This window comes from Camelina sativa, chromosome 20, assembly GCF_030686135.1.
Source record: "Camelina sativa cultivar CO46 ecotype springtype chromosome 20, ASM3068613v1".
Taxonomy (NCBI): Eukaryota; Viridiplantae; Streptophyta; class Magnoliopsida; order Brassicales; family Brassicaceae; genus Camelina; species Camelina sativa.
This window is the reverse complement of record NC_141899.1, coordinates 1815731-1831292: the sequence shown is the minus strand read 5'-3', so window position 1 is coordinate 1831292 and position 15562 is coordinate 1815731. Positions and strand designations below refer to the sequence as shown.

At 39.5% G+C, this 15562-nt stretch overlaps 3 protein-coding genes and 1 pseudogene across 6 annotated transcripts; all 4 read right to left on the bottom strand.

Moving 5' to 3' along the window:
* Nucleotides 1-69: 69 nt before the first annotated feature.
* Nucleotides 70-1732, bottom strand: LOC104772124 (protein HEAT-INDUCED TAS1 TARGET 1-like; annotated as a pseudogene). The gene is made up of 4 exons (XR_015594049.1): nt 1598-1732; nt 1110-1193; nt 607-1003; nt 70-506 (listed from the first exon to the last, which is right to left on the bottom strand). The product of XR_015594049.1 is annotated as a protein HEAT-INDUCED TAS1 TARGET 1-like (transcript).
* Nucleotides 1733-2523: 791 nt separating this feature from the next.
* Nucleotides 2524-8724, bottom strand: LOC104768685 (DExH-box ATP-dependent RNA helicase DExH3). Its single transcript, XM_087505896.1, has 19 exons — nt 8192-8724; nt 7781-7935; nt 7591-7678; nt 7267-7500; nt 7084-7179; nt 6815-7003; nt 6522-6681; nt 6309-6439; nt 6044-6214; nt 5580-5852; nt 5243-5437; nt 4821-5024; nt 4618-4687; nt 4363-4511; nt 3927-4235; nt 3775-3834; nt 3524-3676; nt 3328-3438; nt 2524-3243 (listed from the first exon to the last, which is right to left on the bottom strand). Exons 1-19 carry the CDS (start codon nt 8444-8446, stop codon nt 2761-2763), a joined length of 3486 nt encoding a protein of 1161 aa, XP_087362022.1. The 5' UTR covers nt 8447-8724; the 3' UTR covers nt 2524-2760.
* Nucleotides 8725-8851: 127 nt separating this feature from the next.
* LOC104768684 (inactive protein RESTRICTED TEV MOVEMENT 2-like) lies at nt 8852-10463 on the bottom strand. The gene is made up of 2 exons (XM_010492715.2): nt 10042-10463; nt 8852-9959 (listed from the first exon to the last, which is right to left on the bottom strand). The coding sequence occupies exons 1-2, from the start codon at nt 10157-10159 to the stop codon at nt 8962-8964; spliced, it is 1116 nt and encodes a 371-aa protein (XP_010491017.1). The 5' UTR covers nt 10160-10463; the 3' UTR covers nt 8852-8961.
* A 62-nt stretch (nt 10464-10525) lies between these two features.
* LOC109124763 (uncharacterized) lies at nt 10526-15206 on the bottom strand. Of its 3 annotated transcripts, none has more exons than XM_010492714.3 (13): nt 14713-15206; nt 14286-14584; nt 13708-13948; nt 13319-13523; nt 13126-13216; nt 12887-13032; nt 12563-12806; nt 12241-12345; nt 11971-12153; nt 11689-11890; nt 11072-11564; nt 10893-10979; nt 10526-10803 (listed from the first exon to the last, which is right to left on the bottom strand). In XM_010492714.3, exons 3-13 carry the CDS (start codon nt 13922-13924, stop codon nt 10779-10781), a joined length of 1998 nt encoding a protein of 665 aa, XP_010491016.1. In that variant the 5' UTR covers nt 13925-13948; nt 14286-14584; nt 14713-15206; the 3' UTR covers nt 10526-10778. The 3 variants fall into 3 exon arrangements, 2 of the variants coding, with proteins under 2 accessions (XP_010491016.1, XP_087361579.1); XM_087505453.1 differs by having other exon boundaries at nt 14697-15098; XR_015593141.1 differs by lacking the exons at nt 11689-11890; nt 11971-12153; nt 14713-15206 and having other exon boundaries at nt 14286-14632.
* Nucleotides 15207-15562: the final 356 nt, after the last annotated feature.

Below are 15562 nucleotides of genomic sequence, written 5' to 3'. Positions count from 1 at the left end.
CAAAAAAATGCGTCCAACAGATTGATTATAAAATAGCATCAACTTTAGAAAGTAGCGAACAACTTCTTAAAGCACAGATCAAAAGTCTCATAAAGCCATACCACATACTGGGTTCCACAACAAACATAGGGTTTTCAAGATACTCAAACTTGTCAAACAGAACATAAGTCTCATAAAAGATTCTTAACATAGGACAAACAAACAAACAAGTTGCACAGCTAGCATAAAGTTATCCTCCAGATACTTACTTCTCAAGCTCTTGTTTAGTTGATAGAAAAGCGAGGCATACAGAAGTCAACAAGCAGTGATGTTCGCTGAGACTTGTCGCCAACATTAAGCCGGAGTGGCCTACTTTTCACAGCAACTTTGACAAATGAGGTCTCCTTCTTGTAGCATATTTGAACAGTCGCAACATACTTTCCGTTGATCCCCACCACTTCAACTATCATCACATCTCTAAGTCCAACATATCGAGTTCCCTTACCTGACGGTCCATCGTAAATTCCCTAACACACAAGAAAAAAAATGAAACAAGATTAGATCTATACTTTTGTGATTAATTAATCTCTGGAAATTTTGAAATTTAAAAACTAACGACACTTTTACCTTCTCTCCAAGACGACGCTCCAACTCAGGACTGACACATGGAGTCTTGCTCCCACCGGTTGTTGCATTAACAGCTCAAGTGCTTCCTCCCAATATGTAGCCTCAAGCACTTCTCCTTTCATGGGAACGAGAGGTATCTGACAAGCAAAAGGGGTAACAACCTTGGACACACATCCCAAAGGTGCCCAAACAACTTGTTTCGATAACCCTTGTTTCAAAGCAAAAGTAAGGGCATCTTTCACAGTGAGCTCGCAGCTTTGCCCGTCTTCCTTCTTTGGACAAGCGTTATCAACCAAAAACTGAGCTGAGTAAATAGTATACTCAGTGTCAAGCTTAAGTATATCCCGCGTAGTGCTTATCAGATCCGCTGCTACCAAAGCCGCAGACTGAGACGCATCTGCAATCCAAAAAAAAACAAATGAAAGAAAATAAACCCAAATTCACAGTTTCCTTTTTCATGATGCAAAGAAAGTAATTAATACTCTAGATTTTGATAAAGTTACCATAATCTTCTTGCGCATTCAATGCTCGTTCGCACTCCGGATGACAAGAGGTAGTAGCCAGGGCCATCTCCAATTAACTTAACCCTAGACACATATAAAAAAAATTGGCTTACAAGATCAGAAGCCGATCCAAAGTGAAAACATAAACGAAAGAAACTAAAATCAAGCAGAAGAAGAAGAAGAAGAAGAAGAAGAAGAAGAAGAAGACATTCATAAAAAACAAAAAACAATACAAGACCTAACGACTATCAAACATTTTGAACATCAAATGTAACCATTTCTAATTACAGAGAAAGATCTTCAAACTAGAAAGCTCTCGACTAGAACAAACCAAAATCATTCATCCAAGAAAAAATTTTAAAAAACCCTATTCGTAACTACAAAATAAGTTCACTAATCGCATGAACAAATCACAAACCAAACAAAAAAAAATCTGTAAACAAACACAACAGAAGCTAAAATGAGAAAGAAAATAAGAGAAAGTTTACCGGAGGAGGAGACTGAGAGTGAGAGAGAGAGAGAGACAACAACGGCGGAATCCGAAACAGTGTGGTGTGGTGGTCACAATGTTTTGAAACCCGGACCGGACCGGTCGGTTGAACCGGTTTAACCGCGAATCGGAAGGTTTGCCGGTCCGGGTTATACTTAAAAACCGGACACTTAAAAACTCGGATAGAACCGGAAAAACCCGATTAAAACCCGTTAACCTGTGGTTGAACCGGCGGTCCAGGTTAAACCCAACATCTAATTATCAAATTTGAAGGTGTAACTAATGTAGAGACCAGCTATATAAAGAAGGAATCGAGTACTTCTTCCTCTAACTTTTCCGATGTGGGACAAAATATTATTTCTAAGAATGTGGTTTCCTTCATTTTGTTCGGTCACGTCTATTTTTCAAAATTTTGTTCGCGTGAAAATCTTTTTACCAGCTCTACTATATTTTTATATGGATATTCATAAAACCTATGTAACATATATATGTATGATATTTCTATACTGTGAAATTCAGTAAACTGTTGACCCACGGTTGGACCGGGTCAACCCACTGACCCGGTGACCGGAAAGTTGTCCGGTTTGCTTTACGGGTCGGGTTTCAAAACACTGGTGACAGTCGCCTGAAGAAAGTTCCCCAAATGTAAAAGCCGTCCCGAAACCCTATCTCCGAAACGCTGTCGTTGAGACTAATCTCTTTAATCCATTAAACGGAGGAGCCCAACAATGAAAAATACAAAAGCCCAAACTAGGTTTAGAGTGGGACATTTTAGAATTTTACACACGTGTATTATTATGTCTTTAAACGACATCGTTGTTTAAGACGGACACAGTCACGGTTCAAGACTTTTTCTCAAAGTCTAGAAAGCTAAAAAAAAAGTTAAAAATCATTGAGCTTTGTCAAAATATTTTAATTTCGTAGTTTTTCCAACCAAAAGTTGTACTAATAGATATGAAAAAGTTTATTTAACATTGCTGAGATCGTCTTTCTTGAACCAAAAATGTCCAAAACTATAATATTGCATCAAAACCCCCTGAGATTTCGGATTTTCATGTTAATAACCCTATACTATTTGTTTTGTCTCCTAAGTATATTACTATCACTTTGGGATCTGAGATCGTTCGTCCAAAGGCACAAAACCTACAGAGAGAGATTCCATTATTTTCCCTTGGACCGCCTACGCCGTCCTCCCAGGAGTTTAAGCATGTTATCAGTTACATCAGGTGGTGAATCTGCATCCTCGTTTTGCTGGCCTGTACTACTATTATCAGAGGTATGAGTCAACCAAGCTAAGGCCTCCACAGCTGCATCTTTCTCAGCCAGCGTTTTGTTCCTCTGAGGTTTACCAACGAACTGCATCCCTTTAAACTCCACAAGTGCTCTAAATTCGTTTGTCTTTAGATGTTTTGTCTTGTACTTCGGAGGCGAGTGTCCCGCTCTCATCAAAAGTGTCTGAAGGAGACTCTTTGGGTTTGTCCCGTCTTTGGAGTGTTTGTTCTCTCCTATTTGCGGTTGGCTTGGCTTCTTTGTGTCACGACCAAAGACAAATCTCCCTTCGCATTGGTCTCCCGCCACGAGTTCTTGAACTGCAAGCATGAGGTACTTTCCTTCTTTGTGTATGTCCATGCTTGGATCTTCAAGCTGCAAAACCGAAGAGATGGATACTAAAGGTGTTAAAGAGCTGCACTACAAACTTTTTTCCTAATGAAGTTGAAAAAAACTCGCCTTTCTTTGAAGAAGCTTATCTAGTTCTCCCTTCAGCTTTACGTAGGAATCAGCCAAATTCGGATCCATGAAGAAATCAATGTACCCGTCAAGCATTTTAAGATGTCCCACCTGGAAACAACACAAGACTCAATCCCAGAATATTCCAGATTCTGACTCGTGTAAGGGTTAAAGAGAGAATAATGAGAGAAATCACCTGTACTCCAGTGCTCAGTGCACCACCAAAAAGTATCAAACTGGAATCAGGGACACCAGTGGAGTCCCGTATGAGCACAGCATTGACCTTTACTTTCTCTCCAAAGACTAGCCAAGGGTATGGAATTGTTGGGAACCGCGAATTAACAGAATTCTGATACATAGAAACCATTAAAAAACCGTATATATAAACAATGGCTGTATCGAGAGATTTAACCAATGGTTTTGGGAAATATGATTGAAGAGACCCACCGCGTATAGTGATACTTGGCCATCATCCATTGTTTTAAATGACATGGAAGTCTCTCTGTGCTGTGCAAAAAAGAAGGACAATATGTAATTTCACCGAACCCTCTAACATAAGAAAGGAGACTTAGCAAGAGACATAGGTAGTTTAGACTTACCACAACAGATGCTATTCCGGGGAATAGGCCAGAGCAAATGATAGCACGAACCAGGCACTGGTTGTGACTTAGCTTGTTGTTGAGAGCTGAATCATCATGTACTAATCCAGCTTCTTTCAGAATATAGTTGAACTGCTTCCTCAGCGAATGTATTGCCTGAAGCGTCTGAGCTGACAGGAAATTCCTCCAACAGAACTCATAAGCCGATCCTTCCCTTTCAGCATCTTTCCACCCTTCAAAGGCACGAACAAGGGCCATATGGTCACTGTAGTCTTTGGCAGAGAATCTCAACTTGGCTGATAAAGCTAACTAAAATGAAACAAGGAATCATCATCAGATGTTTTTTGATTTATGTTTTTAGAACAAACATTTGCCAATTAATCAAAAAATCACTATACATCATGATACAAAATGAAGCATGACTCGTTGTACTTACGTCCTTTTTGTCTTGAGGTAGAAGGAAAGGATCTCTGACACTGAGCCCTGATACAATTGTCAGGATCGGGTCAAAGCAACGGAAGATGGCACCCATTATCAGCATTTTCCCCAGCTTGGGATCAACGGGGAGAATCGATAAGAGTTTTCCTAGTTACAACAGGTCAAAAAGAAAGCAAGCAGGAAAGTCAGTTATGATACATGTAGGTATAAGAAAAAATTGAAACTTTTTTTTTTCAGCACTTAGAACACAAACCAAGATCCGTTAGATTTTCCTTTTCATTCAGTGCTCCAATCATTTTCAGGAATCCAATAGCATTTTGAACCTGTCATGATATTTTCAGTTTTTTGGACTAGTATCAAGACAATTTGAATCAAATTATCCATATAGAAAGATTCTGATAATCAATCAAACTTGTTACTAGTAAGAAGATAATTGCCAATATATCTGTCACTTACAGCCAAAGACTCCGGAGCCTGAAGTGCAGCTGACAAGAATTCTGCAATGCTATCAACCTGAAGACTTTTAATTTGCAAGCAGAGAGAGTTTAAAGGAGTTCTCAGAAGTTCAGGTAGTTGATACTCCGCAAAAGCATCATAGACGCATTTGGGGTACAAGTGATAGCATTCTCCGGGAAGCAGACGCCCAGCTCTTCCTCTTCTCTGAAGGCCAAATAGAGAGATATGTTGGGTATATCAAATGAGAAAGCTTTACAGCTATCAAAAGATGCACCAGAAAGTAAAATAGATGTTTCTGAAATTGCAGCAACGGTAATCATGCAATCAAATCATTTCAAGGAGTCAATGTTGTGAACAGAATTACAAGAACAGTGTAAAAGACAAGAAAGATTGTACCATAGGTTTTAGCATAATGAATTCACCTGTCGAGCAGAAGCTTGAGATATCCATGAGGGTAGCAAACAAGGTGTATTGTTCAAAGCATCGTAGGTGGTTTCTTTTGCTTTGCCACAGTCAACCACAAAAACTACATCGTTTATTGTAATACTAGCTTCTGCCATGTTTGTAGCAAGAACAATTTTTCGAATATTAGGAGGTGCTCTCTCAAAAATGAGTCTCTGCAGAAATATCGAAGAAAGATGTAAAGACAGAAATCAAGAAATGGAGGGACACATGTTAAATAAGTTACAATTACTACTTCTCCAGGGTAACAACTCAAGCTGAAAGGAAACAAAGTTACACATGAAGAGATAACTCAACCTGTTCAGCAGTTGCCATTGAGCCGTGGCACATCAATAGTAAGACCCTATTGGGATCCCCCAAGAGAGGATGGGCTTTGATTTGGTCGCTCAGGGATCTGATGTCATCCCATCCTGTCAAAAATACTAATACAGCACCTGGACGTTCTTTTCGACAGATGTGACAGAGAACAGCCTCAATGAGATTAAATCCTATGCAGTCAGGCATCCAAGACGAAAGTGAATCACGTGTCCTAGAGTTATAGCTTTCAAAATTTGACTTGGTGAGAGCATCCTGCAATTTTAAAGAAAGATTGTTGAACAATGTTATTGAAAGATTTGGCCTGTTCAGCGAACGTACTTCATCAATAGAAACATAGATCAGTAGGACTGGCAAATTAGCAGGTTACCCTTGCCCTGCCATATGAAGCTTGAAACTTTAATTCTAAGGAACTTCCACTTTATGTACAAAAATTAGCTAAGTACCTCAACAAGAGTAGTGATCTGGTTTTTTCTTTTGCGAGGCATTAACTGTTTTTGCGTTTTCCACGTCTTTTCTTGACCATAATCATCAACTTGGTTGAAAGAGGTCAACTTATATCCCGTTATTTCCAGTACATCCTCCAAAAAATGTGCCTTCACTGGATGTGTGAAGCCCTAAAAAGTATATATACATACATTCAAGGGTTGACAAAGAACTATTTTGACATAGGAAAGCCTACTGACTCATTGAGGAAGAACATTGTCTTACAGGAATGTGAATGGTTGGTGCCCCTCCATAATAATTAGAAAAGAGTTCAGCATTTAAAGTGGCACTCATGAGAATCAATCTCAGATCTGGACGCCGTGGAAGAAGCTCCTTTAACACTATAATTAAGAAATCTGCAACCAAGAAGCGAGCGGGATAAAAAATTATGAGACTTGATTTGCGGAAACCTAAACAATAGATATATAGAATATGTACCTTCATTCATGCCCCTTTCATGGATTTCATCAACAAATACATGTGTTACACCATTCAAATTGCGATCACTAAGCAGACGTCTAAGTAGGATACCACTTGTACAAAATAGAAGATGGGTATTTTTTCCTCTCATTCCTTCTAGCCGAACTTTAAACCCAACCTATCAAAAAAATCTCTGTTAGGTATGAAATCATTAACAAACAAGCATCTTTAAACAATTTTTTAGTGTTCGTTGGAGTAATCAGACAGCATTCGAATTGGTGCTCAAATGAAGCTTAAGCATCTTGACTAACCGTTTCACCAAGAGGTTCTCCTCTTTCAGCTGACACTCTTTCTGAAACTGCCATGGCAGATATTCTCCTAGGTTGTGTACAAATGATGTTGCAGAATGCTCCTCGACCAGACTCTATCTCTGATTCCAAAATGTATTGGGGAAGTTGAGTTGTCTTACCACATCCAGTCTCCCCAGATACAACTATTACCTGAGAATTTTGACAGTCAAAAACGTACAACAAATAAAATTTCCAATCACAGTCAAAGATTATCATCTCTAAAATTTCACCTGGTTTCGAGCAATAGCTTGAAGAAGTCTTTCTTTGTCCTTAAATGAAGGCAAAGATTTCCGGAATTCCAGCATCGTCCTTCCCTCAGGGGATTCCTAATATACAACCAAACAACTATTGCCTTAGTAAAAACGCTTCGATGAATTTAGAAGAGTAACGAGGTAAAGATGATTTAATAATACCTGCCAGGCTCTCTGCATATTGCGCATCCGCATACTCCTCCTCTGAAGTACCTTTTCCATAACAGAACCATCGAGAAACGAATCAGAACTTTCATCGGGAAGTTCTTCAGTCTCTTTAGGAGGTTGAGAATCAGCTACACCTTCATTAGTCTTTCCTGAGAGTAGCTGCTGTCTATCAAGGTGTTCCTGGAGAAGTCCCTCTACCCTTCTTTGCAAACTCAAAGGAAGTACCACCTGCACGAGGAGATGCATTACAGGTTCAGCATAAAAGTTAAAAAAAAATTGTGCCTTATCATTTTGGTAAATCAAGAGAGGCAAAGTTACCTCCCGTTGTGGTCGCTTATCATCCAAATCTGGCCGGTAGTTGGGAAGAGGAACCTTGCTTGCAACCACCACTTTCCCGTAAATTTCACTGTTAAGTCGAAACCAAAAATCCAAAGTTACAAGAATCAGGTTAGCCCATAGTGTATGATAAGAAACATGTTATAGACCAAATAAAGGTCTACTTATATACCTGTACAGTCCCATTCTCTTGGCAAGATTTGAAATCTGCTCATAATCCCTTCGATCCCTTTTGTCTCTGGAAACAATTTCTTGTTCGCTACCATTGGCCAACAGAATGTTTAACTTCCACTTCCACTCATCAACATTGGCCACAGAAGATGAAGCCTATTATAAACCAGTTCACGCCATGTATCAATTCATTTCCCAAGTAAAAAGGATCAAGCTCTCATTTAAACAGTCATTTCACTAAACAATTTTATCGACAAAGTTATCTATCTATGTAGCGTTTTCATCCTCACAAACACCTAAAGTTTCCATTTCGAGAGAAACTTTATACACTAGAGATCGACACAAATCCAATCCGAGTAATCTAATTGGCTGATTGATTCCATTTATCTAAACAATTTACCAAAACACGAACCTTATGTTCCTCGAATTCACACTCGTACTCATCATCAGAGAACTGTTCCGCAGTGTGACCAATGAAACGACGATGTATTGGGTAGAACAATCTTGTGACACCATCACCACTGCGACTCGAAATCAGAAACGCTGACGAGTTAGAAACCGGACCAACGGTAAAAACCCTGTGTAAAGATGGATTTCCCAATAGAGAACGAGTATGAATCTTGGTCGTCTGCCCCAAGAAGAGGCTTATTCGTTTCGTGAAACGCATTGTAGATAGCGAAATGGACGATGAGGCATGGTTCTTAACCTCGCCGTCTTCCTTGTCTCTCTACTTCCCCGTTCTCCGGTAAATGAAGTTATTTTCTGATTCTCTCAGTGCCCAATTCAACTGGGTTCTCTCCCAGACTGAGATTAATAGTCAGAGAAGATCGAAAGGAGTAAGCTTTCAAGGTCTCTCTGTCTTCGAATCTAAAAGGGTTTAGGGTTTATGGATTGGAGTGATACTGTTTAATTGTTTTGGACTAGGATAGCTATTTTTGTTTAATTGACAAAATTAATATATGGTCCTCGTTATTTTATTATGTTTAAATGCTACCCCTAACAAAAACATATAATGTTTATTGTCCTAATGGATGTGAAATTATAAATGAACAAGAATTTTGTGCTAATTTAGTTATATGACATCACCAAACTTTATTAGATTTCAGAATATATCACAGTTACAAAGTATATAATATACATTTTTCAGTTCACACATGACACAACTTCTTCTTTTAAGAGATCTCATTCTGGTTTGGTAGAAGATGATGAAGAAGAAGAAGGAGAGGAAGAAGAAGATGAAGAAGATGGAGATGAAGAGCAAAAGGTATAAGAGACATAAGCTCCAAGAGCAAAGATAACAAGAGCAGCCACTCCTACATTCATCATCAACTTCTTTTCTTCAGTTGTTATCTCTTTCTTCCTTATTTTCTCCATTATCCCTTTCCCCATTTTCTTTTCCTTCTCCACCAAGGATCCTAATTTTTCTTCTGCTGATTTTACCACTTCGCCTACTCCTCCTAAACCGGGCTTGAGACCAGACCTAGACTCGGATTTGGGGCTAGACACGTGCCCGGATTTTGTATAGACCACTTCTGGAAGCTTTCTCTCTTCTGGCTTTACTAGCATCTTCTCTTTTCCTCCAGTAACATCAACAGACTTTCTCTCATTGATCTTCTTTAGTTTAGCTTCTTCCACAAGTTTCATTTCCTGAAGCTTCATTTCCTCGAGTTTCTTTTGCTCGAGTTTCTGTTTTGCTTCAACTTCTTCTTGAAGCTTTCTTGCCTCGGCCTTCTCTTTTGCTTTAGCTTCTTCTTGAAGCTTCCTCATTTCAGCCTCCTCCTTTGCTTTAGCTTCTTCTTGCAGCTTCCTAATTAGCGCTTCTTTCTCTTCCAGAAGCTGCTTCTTCTTCTGCCTAGCTTCTTCCTCTTCCTTCTCTTTCCTTTTAGATTCTTCCAACAACCTCTTCTCCTCTAGCCTCGCCGCCTTCTCCAGAGCAGCAGCCTCGGTTTTAGAAGCTTCTGGAAGATTCGCCACCTTGGTGATCGTCTCCTTAGGCAAGGTGATGGTAAGGACATTGTTTTTGAAGCTCCCATGGATCTTATCTACTAGACAATTCTGTGGAACAGTGAACACCTCGTTGAAACGGCTCCATCTCCGATCAGCCAAAGGACGTTCTCCGGTGACTCTTATCATCTTCGTGGTGTGCACATATGTCACCTTTACTTGCTCCTTTGCAAAACCTTTAAAAAACCAATTCACATTAGAATTAAACCACCATAATTAGTCTAATATATCCCAAAAATATTATTTCTAAATACCAACCTGGAAGATCAATTGTGAGAATTGTGGCTTCAGGTTCATCTTTCCATTCGGATTTGGGGACAAGATCCTCGTACTGAACCCCGAAGCCTGCTCTTTTCTGTTGCTGTCTGGCTGCCATTATTAATTACTTCTTTTCTTTCTTTCTGATGATCTCTTCTGAATTGGCTAATTTGAGCTTTGATAATATTAGTAAGGTGTATTGCTCTGCATATATATATGTCTTTAAATTTCTGCAATACTTAGCCATTTTCTCTTATGTTATGCAATGGATATTCCTAGTTTTGCGGCTATGTTTTCTGTTCATCAAAATCTCTTCTTTAGTCTCAGGTCATCCATCCATATGTTTCTTCTCTTACAAAGAAAGCATATTTTTTGTTCTCTTGCTTTCTTCACAAGTTTATGCCCCCCCCCCCCCCCCCCAAATGACGTCACTTTTGAACTTTTTATCAGTTGAGATGTGTAGTTTCGTATCTTGTGTTTACCATTGCCCACAACGTAAATTCAATTTATTTTCAAATATGATGGGTTGAAGGAAGAGTACAGTCTGTAGAATGTAAAGAACCTAAGTAGAAGAACGTTCAAGTTCAAATATTAAAGATGTTGCAGGTTGCAATAACTCTGAACACAACATGACACAGATTCAGGATCTCTTTTGCTAGGCTAGAAGAACAAAACTACGTTACGAAAAATAAAACCTCCAGGATCAGATAACTGAAAGAATTATTTACTCCAAGCTTTCATCTTCTCAGAACTCGGCTTAAGCTACAAAAAGAAAGTTACCTCAGAAGTGTCAGATTCTTACCAGTTTATGAAGAGAAAATTAAAAAGGAAGTTGAAACTGGTGATGATACCTTGGGAAGAGAAATAGACAAATTGTAGCAGATACAAGGACTGTGATTAAGCAAGGCTTTGTGCTAGTAGCAGAACCTGAGGTTGACCTGTTTGCAACCAAAATAAGGGGTTAAGAATCTTAATCTTGTGTCAGAACACACTGAAACGAAGGAACAAGAAGCTGTGTGAAGCATTCTACCTAGCAACAATGCTTTCAACAGATTCGGTTTCAAGACCAGACCCATAAGCAAAGAGTGGGTCATAATGTGAATCTCCATAGCTCATAGGCAACTGCTCTGTGTTTCTGAACCATGTAACAGGAAGTTTTCCACTAAAGCCATGATCCCCAAAAAGAGCATCAGTGATACCTTGTCCTTCTGTTCCTGGTAGCCACGCTGCAACCAATGCCTCAATGGAGGCAACATACGGTTCCATCACAAGCGGTCTGCCTGAAATAACCACAACCACACACTTAACAGCCTGACAAGTGGAGCTAATAATCGCTGGACCTGGGTCCAGCATAGTTAGCTTGTCGTTATCTCCAGCTGTCTCTGCATATGTAGGTTCACCAACAGCAACGATTGCATAAGCAAAGTCGTTCGATTTGATGAATTCAGCATCTGGATTTTCGCGGAAGACAACTTCAGTGCTTTGATCAACAGCTGATTTTACAGCGCCAAGAAGTGTAGTCCCTGAATCATAAAAAGGTATATTAATTGCTGAAATGTTCATCATTGCTCAAGATATATGTCTAACAGCATAGAAAGTCACTAATAAGATGCTTGTATAATCTGCAATAAGAGGTGCACAACGTACCCCTCGTGTTCTTGTTACCGCTAAAGCCTTGCCAAGTTATGGTCCAACCACCACACTGATAACCCAAATTATCAGCGTGAGTGCCAGCAACTAGGATCTTTGAAGTCTTCCTGGGAAGTGGGAGCATGGGATTGGTTTTGTTCCCGTTTTTCAGCAGCACAAGGGATTTCCTAACAGCCTCCCTTGCCAAGTCTCTGTGTGCCTAATAGAAAATGAAAACACTCCATCAAGATTTTGAAGTACTTGCAAGAGAATCTAGCTCTGGATGATTAGGCAACTGACCTGGCTTCCTAGTTCATTGGAAAAGCTGTAATCAGCCAAAGGGTTCTCAAAAAGACCCATGGTGAATTTGACAAGCAGGATTCTCCTGACAGCATCATCAATCCGGGTGACAGGAATCACTTTGTTCTTCACCAAGGACGTAAGATCGTTGACAAACTCGGTAAAGTTGAAAGGGACCATGACCTGCATATTGTTTCATTAGCTAACACAGACATGAGAACCATCTTCCTATTTCAGTCCAGGAATGTCTGTGAAGTTTGAAACACCAACCATATCAATGCCAGCTTGAATTGCAGCTCGGACGGAAGCTGTGTAGTTCGTATGCGGTGGTGAGGAAATCTTATCAACACCTTGCCAATCCGAAATAACAAAACCCTGCACATACCGTAGGAGAAGATAAGTTGGTATTAGCACTCAAAATCAACTCCTTCATATAAGAATTCACACACGCTCCATAAAAAGTTCAATTCACGACTCCACAAAACACATGGAGAAGGAGCCTTATTCATTCAGAAAGACTTCGAACACAGACTCACAGAGCATGTGCATTGAAGTTGTGGTTGACATTTAAGGAGTAAAAAAGTAGGCAGACCTTAAACTTAAGGGTACCCTTAAGATACCCTGTGATAAGCTCAGTATTTGCATGCATCTTCTCACCATTCCAGCTCGAATATGAAACCATCACTGTGGAAACACCTTTGTATATTGCATCAGCATAAGCAGGCATGTGAACACTAAGAAGACCATGTAAATCAGTCACCGTGTTGTTCTCATTTACTCCTCGGGTTGTCCCACCATCTCCCACGTAATGCTTGGCACATGCTGCAACTTTATCCCTGAAAAAATAACACACATGAACGGAAGAACATACCAATGTAAGGCTCATATAACACAACCAAATTAGCAAAAGCCTTACCTGCCACCAACAAATGGAATGCCATGCTTATAGTTGGCAGGAGGCTCTCCTTGTAAACCAAGTATGATATCTGTCATGTCTTCCACAACTTTGTGATCCTCGCTGTAGCTCTCATAACACCTACCCCATCTTGGATCTCTACAAACCTACAAAAAGTGAGTGAGAAACAACTTTAACAAATGTCCAAGGTACCTAAGGTATGAAGAGAACTTATAGGATCCAGACTACAGAAACTTTACTGCAATGCAAGGAGCAAATGTGTAAGGAATTCCAGTGGCTCTGACTTCGACTGCAGTAGCTGCTCCAATCCTCTTAACCAGATCAGGATCCCTGTAAAACTCAACTCTATTAGCACAAGAAATATAGATCGCGTTCATCAAAACAGAGACGGGAAACATGCAAAACCAAATAAACGTTTTAGCTAAAACTTGCCTGGTGGCTCCAAGACCAACATTGTGAGGGAAGATAGTAGCGTTGTAGACATTGTTATGCCCGTGAACGGCATCAATGCCATATATCATAGGAATCCCCAAACGACTCACTAAAGCTCCTTTCTGATACTCATTGATCATATCAACCCAATCCTGAGCGGTTGCCTCAGGAAGTGGAGAACTCCCACCACCACTCAATACACTGCCTGCAACAGAACAAAGAGACATCTTTTATTTTTTCAAGTTTCACAAATCCGAACACTCAATACCGGGAAAATTGCATTGTATATCAAAACAAGCTGAAGTATTGAAGAGAGGAACATAAGAAAATAATGAACCAACCAAGTAAAATAAGTAAGAAATTGCAAGAAAGATAAGTTATTTGCATACCGATGAAGTAATCTCTCATGATGTTAACAGTGGCAACACTTTTATCAATCTGAACCATCTGACCAATCTTCTCTTCCAAAGTCATTCTACCAAACAAATCCTCAACTCGATCAGACACAGTCTGTTTGGGGTCCTTATACAGCAAATAGTCTCCATCCCCATAACAAGAAACCCACACACACATCCATAGAAGAATCGCTACGAAAACTCTGCTCATCTTGGTTAAACAGGAGGGGCAATTCTGGAAACACAAAAGACAGAAACTCAAAGATAAGAAAGAGTTCTCACTTCTCACTTCTCATTTCTCACTTGTCAGCTTAGAAATATCCAAAACAAATTGCTGATACCTTAAGGTTCTCAGCAACCAAGCAAGAAAAAGCAACCTTTTTTCATTAGTGATAAAAAGAGAGAAGAAAAAAGCAAAAAAAAAACAAAACTTTATTGAGATTTACTGTATAAGTTTCAACAAAGATGAAGAAAACCCACGATTCGGTATCGAATCTTGTCCCATGGAATTAGAAAGACTATACATTGAATAAAGCAAGATCCCACAGTAGAGAAAGACAGAAAGAACTTACAGTAGAGAGAGTTAGGCAGAGCAACAACAACAACAACACTAGAAAATATCTCTGCTGCTGCTTCTTCTTCTTCTTGGGTGAGATTTTATTAGAAACAATTAATAAGAGAATTAAAAAAGAGTAGTTAATAAACGCTTTTAAGCAGAGATATCAAGAGAGAGAGAGAGAGAGAGAGAGAGAGAGAGAGTGTAAAAGACGTTGATGCGGGGATTTGTTGTTTTTTTCTTGGAACGTGGGGTGGGGTTGGCTCACGTTTTTCCACAAAAACATCTGTACCCCCCCCAGACCCAGAGTACACTCTGCAATTAGCATAACGACGAACAAAGCGTCGTCGTTTCCTCTTTTTTTTAAAGTTTCGTTTTTTAAGTTATATAAAATTATTGCCTTTAAAGTTATAGAAAAATATCGTACTTGCTTTTTAACCGACCTTGGACACGTGTCACTAGGGCGGGAGAATCAGATTCCTCGACTCTAATCTCACGCCTACACCGGAGTTGATACTCTGCCCTCCGGCCGCCGCCACTGTATAAAAAGAAAAAGACTTTACTTGTTCCTCTACGATGATTATGTCGAAAAGTCTCCATCTTTGGTTTCGTTGGTGGAGGATCCTCATGACGGGGGATACGAGAGACATTTGCCTTGAGGTTTAGGGATTTTGAGAGATTGTGAATCGTTGAATTGGGGAAGACAGGAGAGATGAGTTGAGAGCACCTGTAACCGAACTTTCGTTTGAAATTTCAGTTTTTTTTAAATCAAAAAAAAAGCACTGAAATTTCAGACTTATTAGTACTGTCAAGTTAATGAATCAGAGTTAGTGAACACAAAGACGTTGTCAAGTCTGTAAGCTGTGATTCTGATTTCTGTGCTAACAGCATTAGTAGGTAAATATTTTCTGACGAGCTTAACAGATTCCAATTGTGTGCATTGCTACTGACTTTTCCTGGCTTCTATGTTCAGTGATGGGAAAGAATGTCTCAGGAAATATCACTTTTCTGATGGCATTTGACATTGACTTGTAGAATATGGTAAAGATTGAGACAATTGGCTTGTAGAAACATTCTACACGTCTTATTCCATTAGTCCTTTTTTTGGTCAGTCTGCATTAGTCAACTAGACGTGTAGAATGTTTTTTACTTGTGGTTGTGCACGGAACATAAAACTTGGTCAGCCAAAGATTGAGCCAATTAGTCTTTTTTTTTTTTTTTTTTTTTGACAGCCTGCATGAGTCAATTAGACGTGTAGAATGTTTCTTACTTGTGGTTGTACTTGTTGCAAAA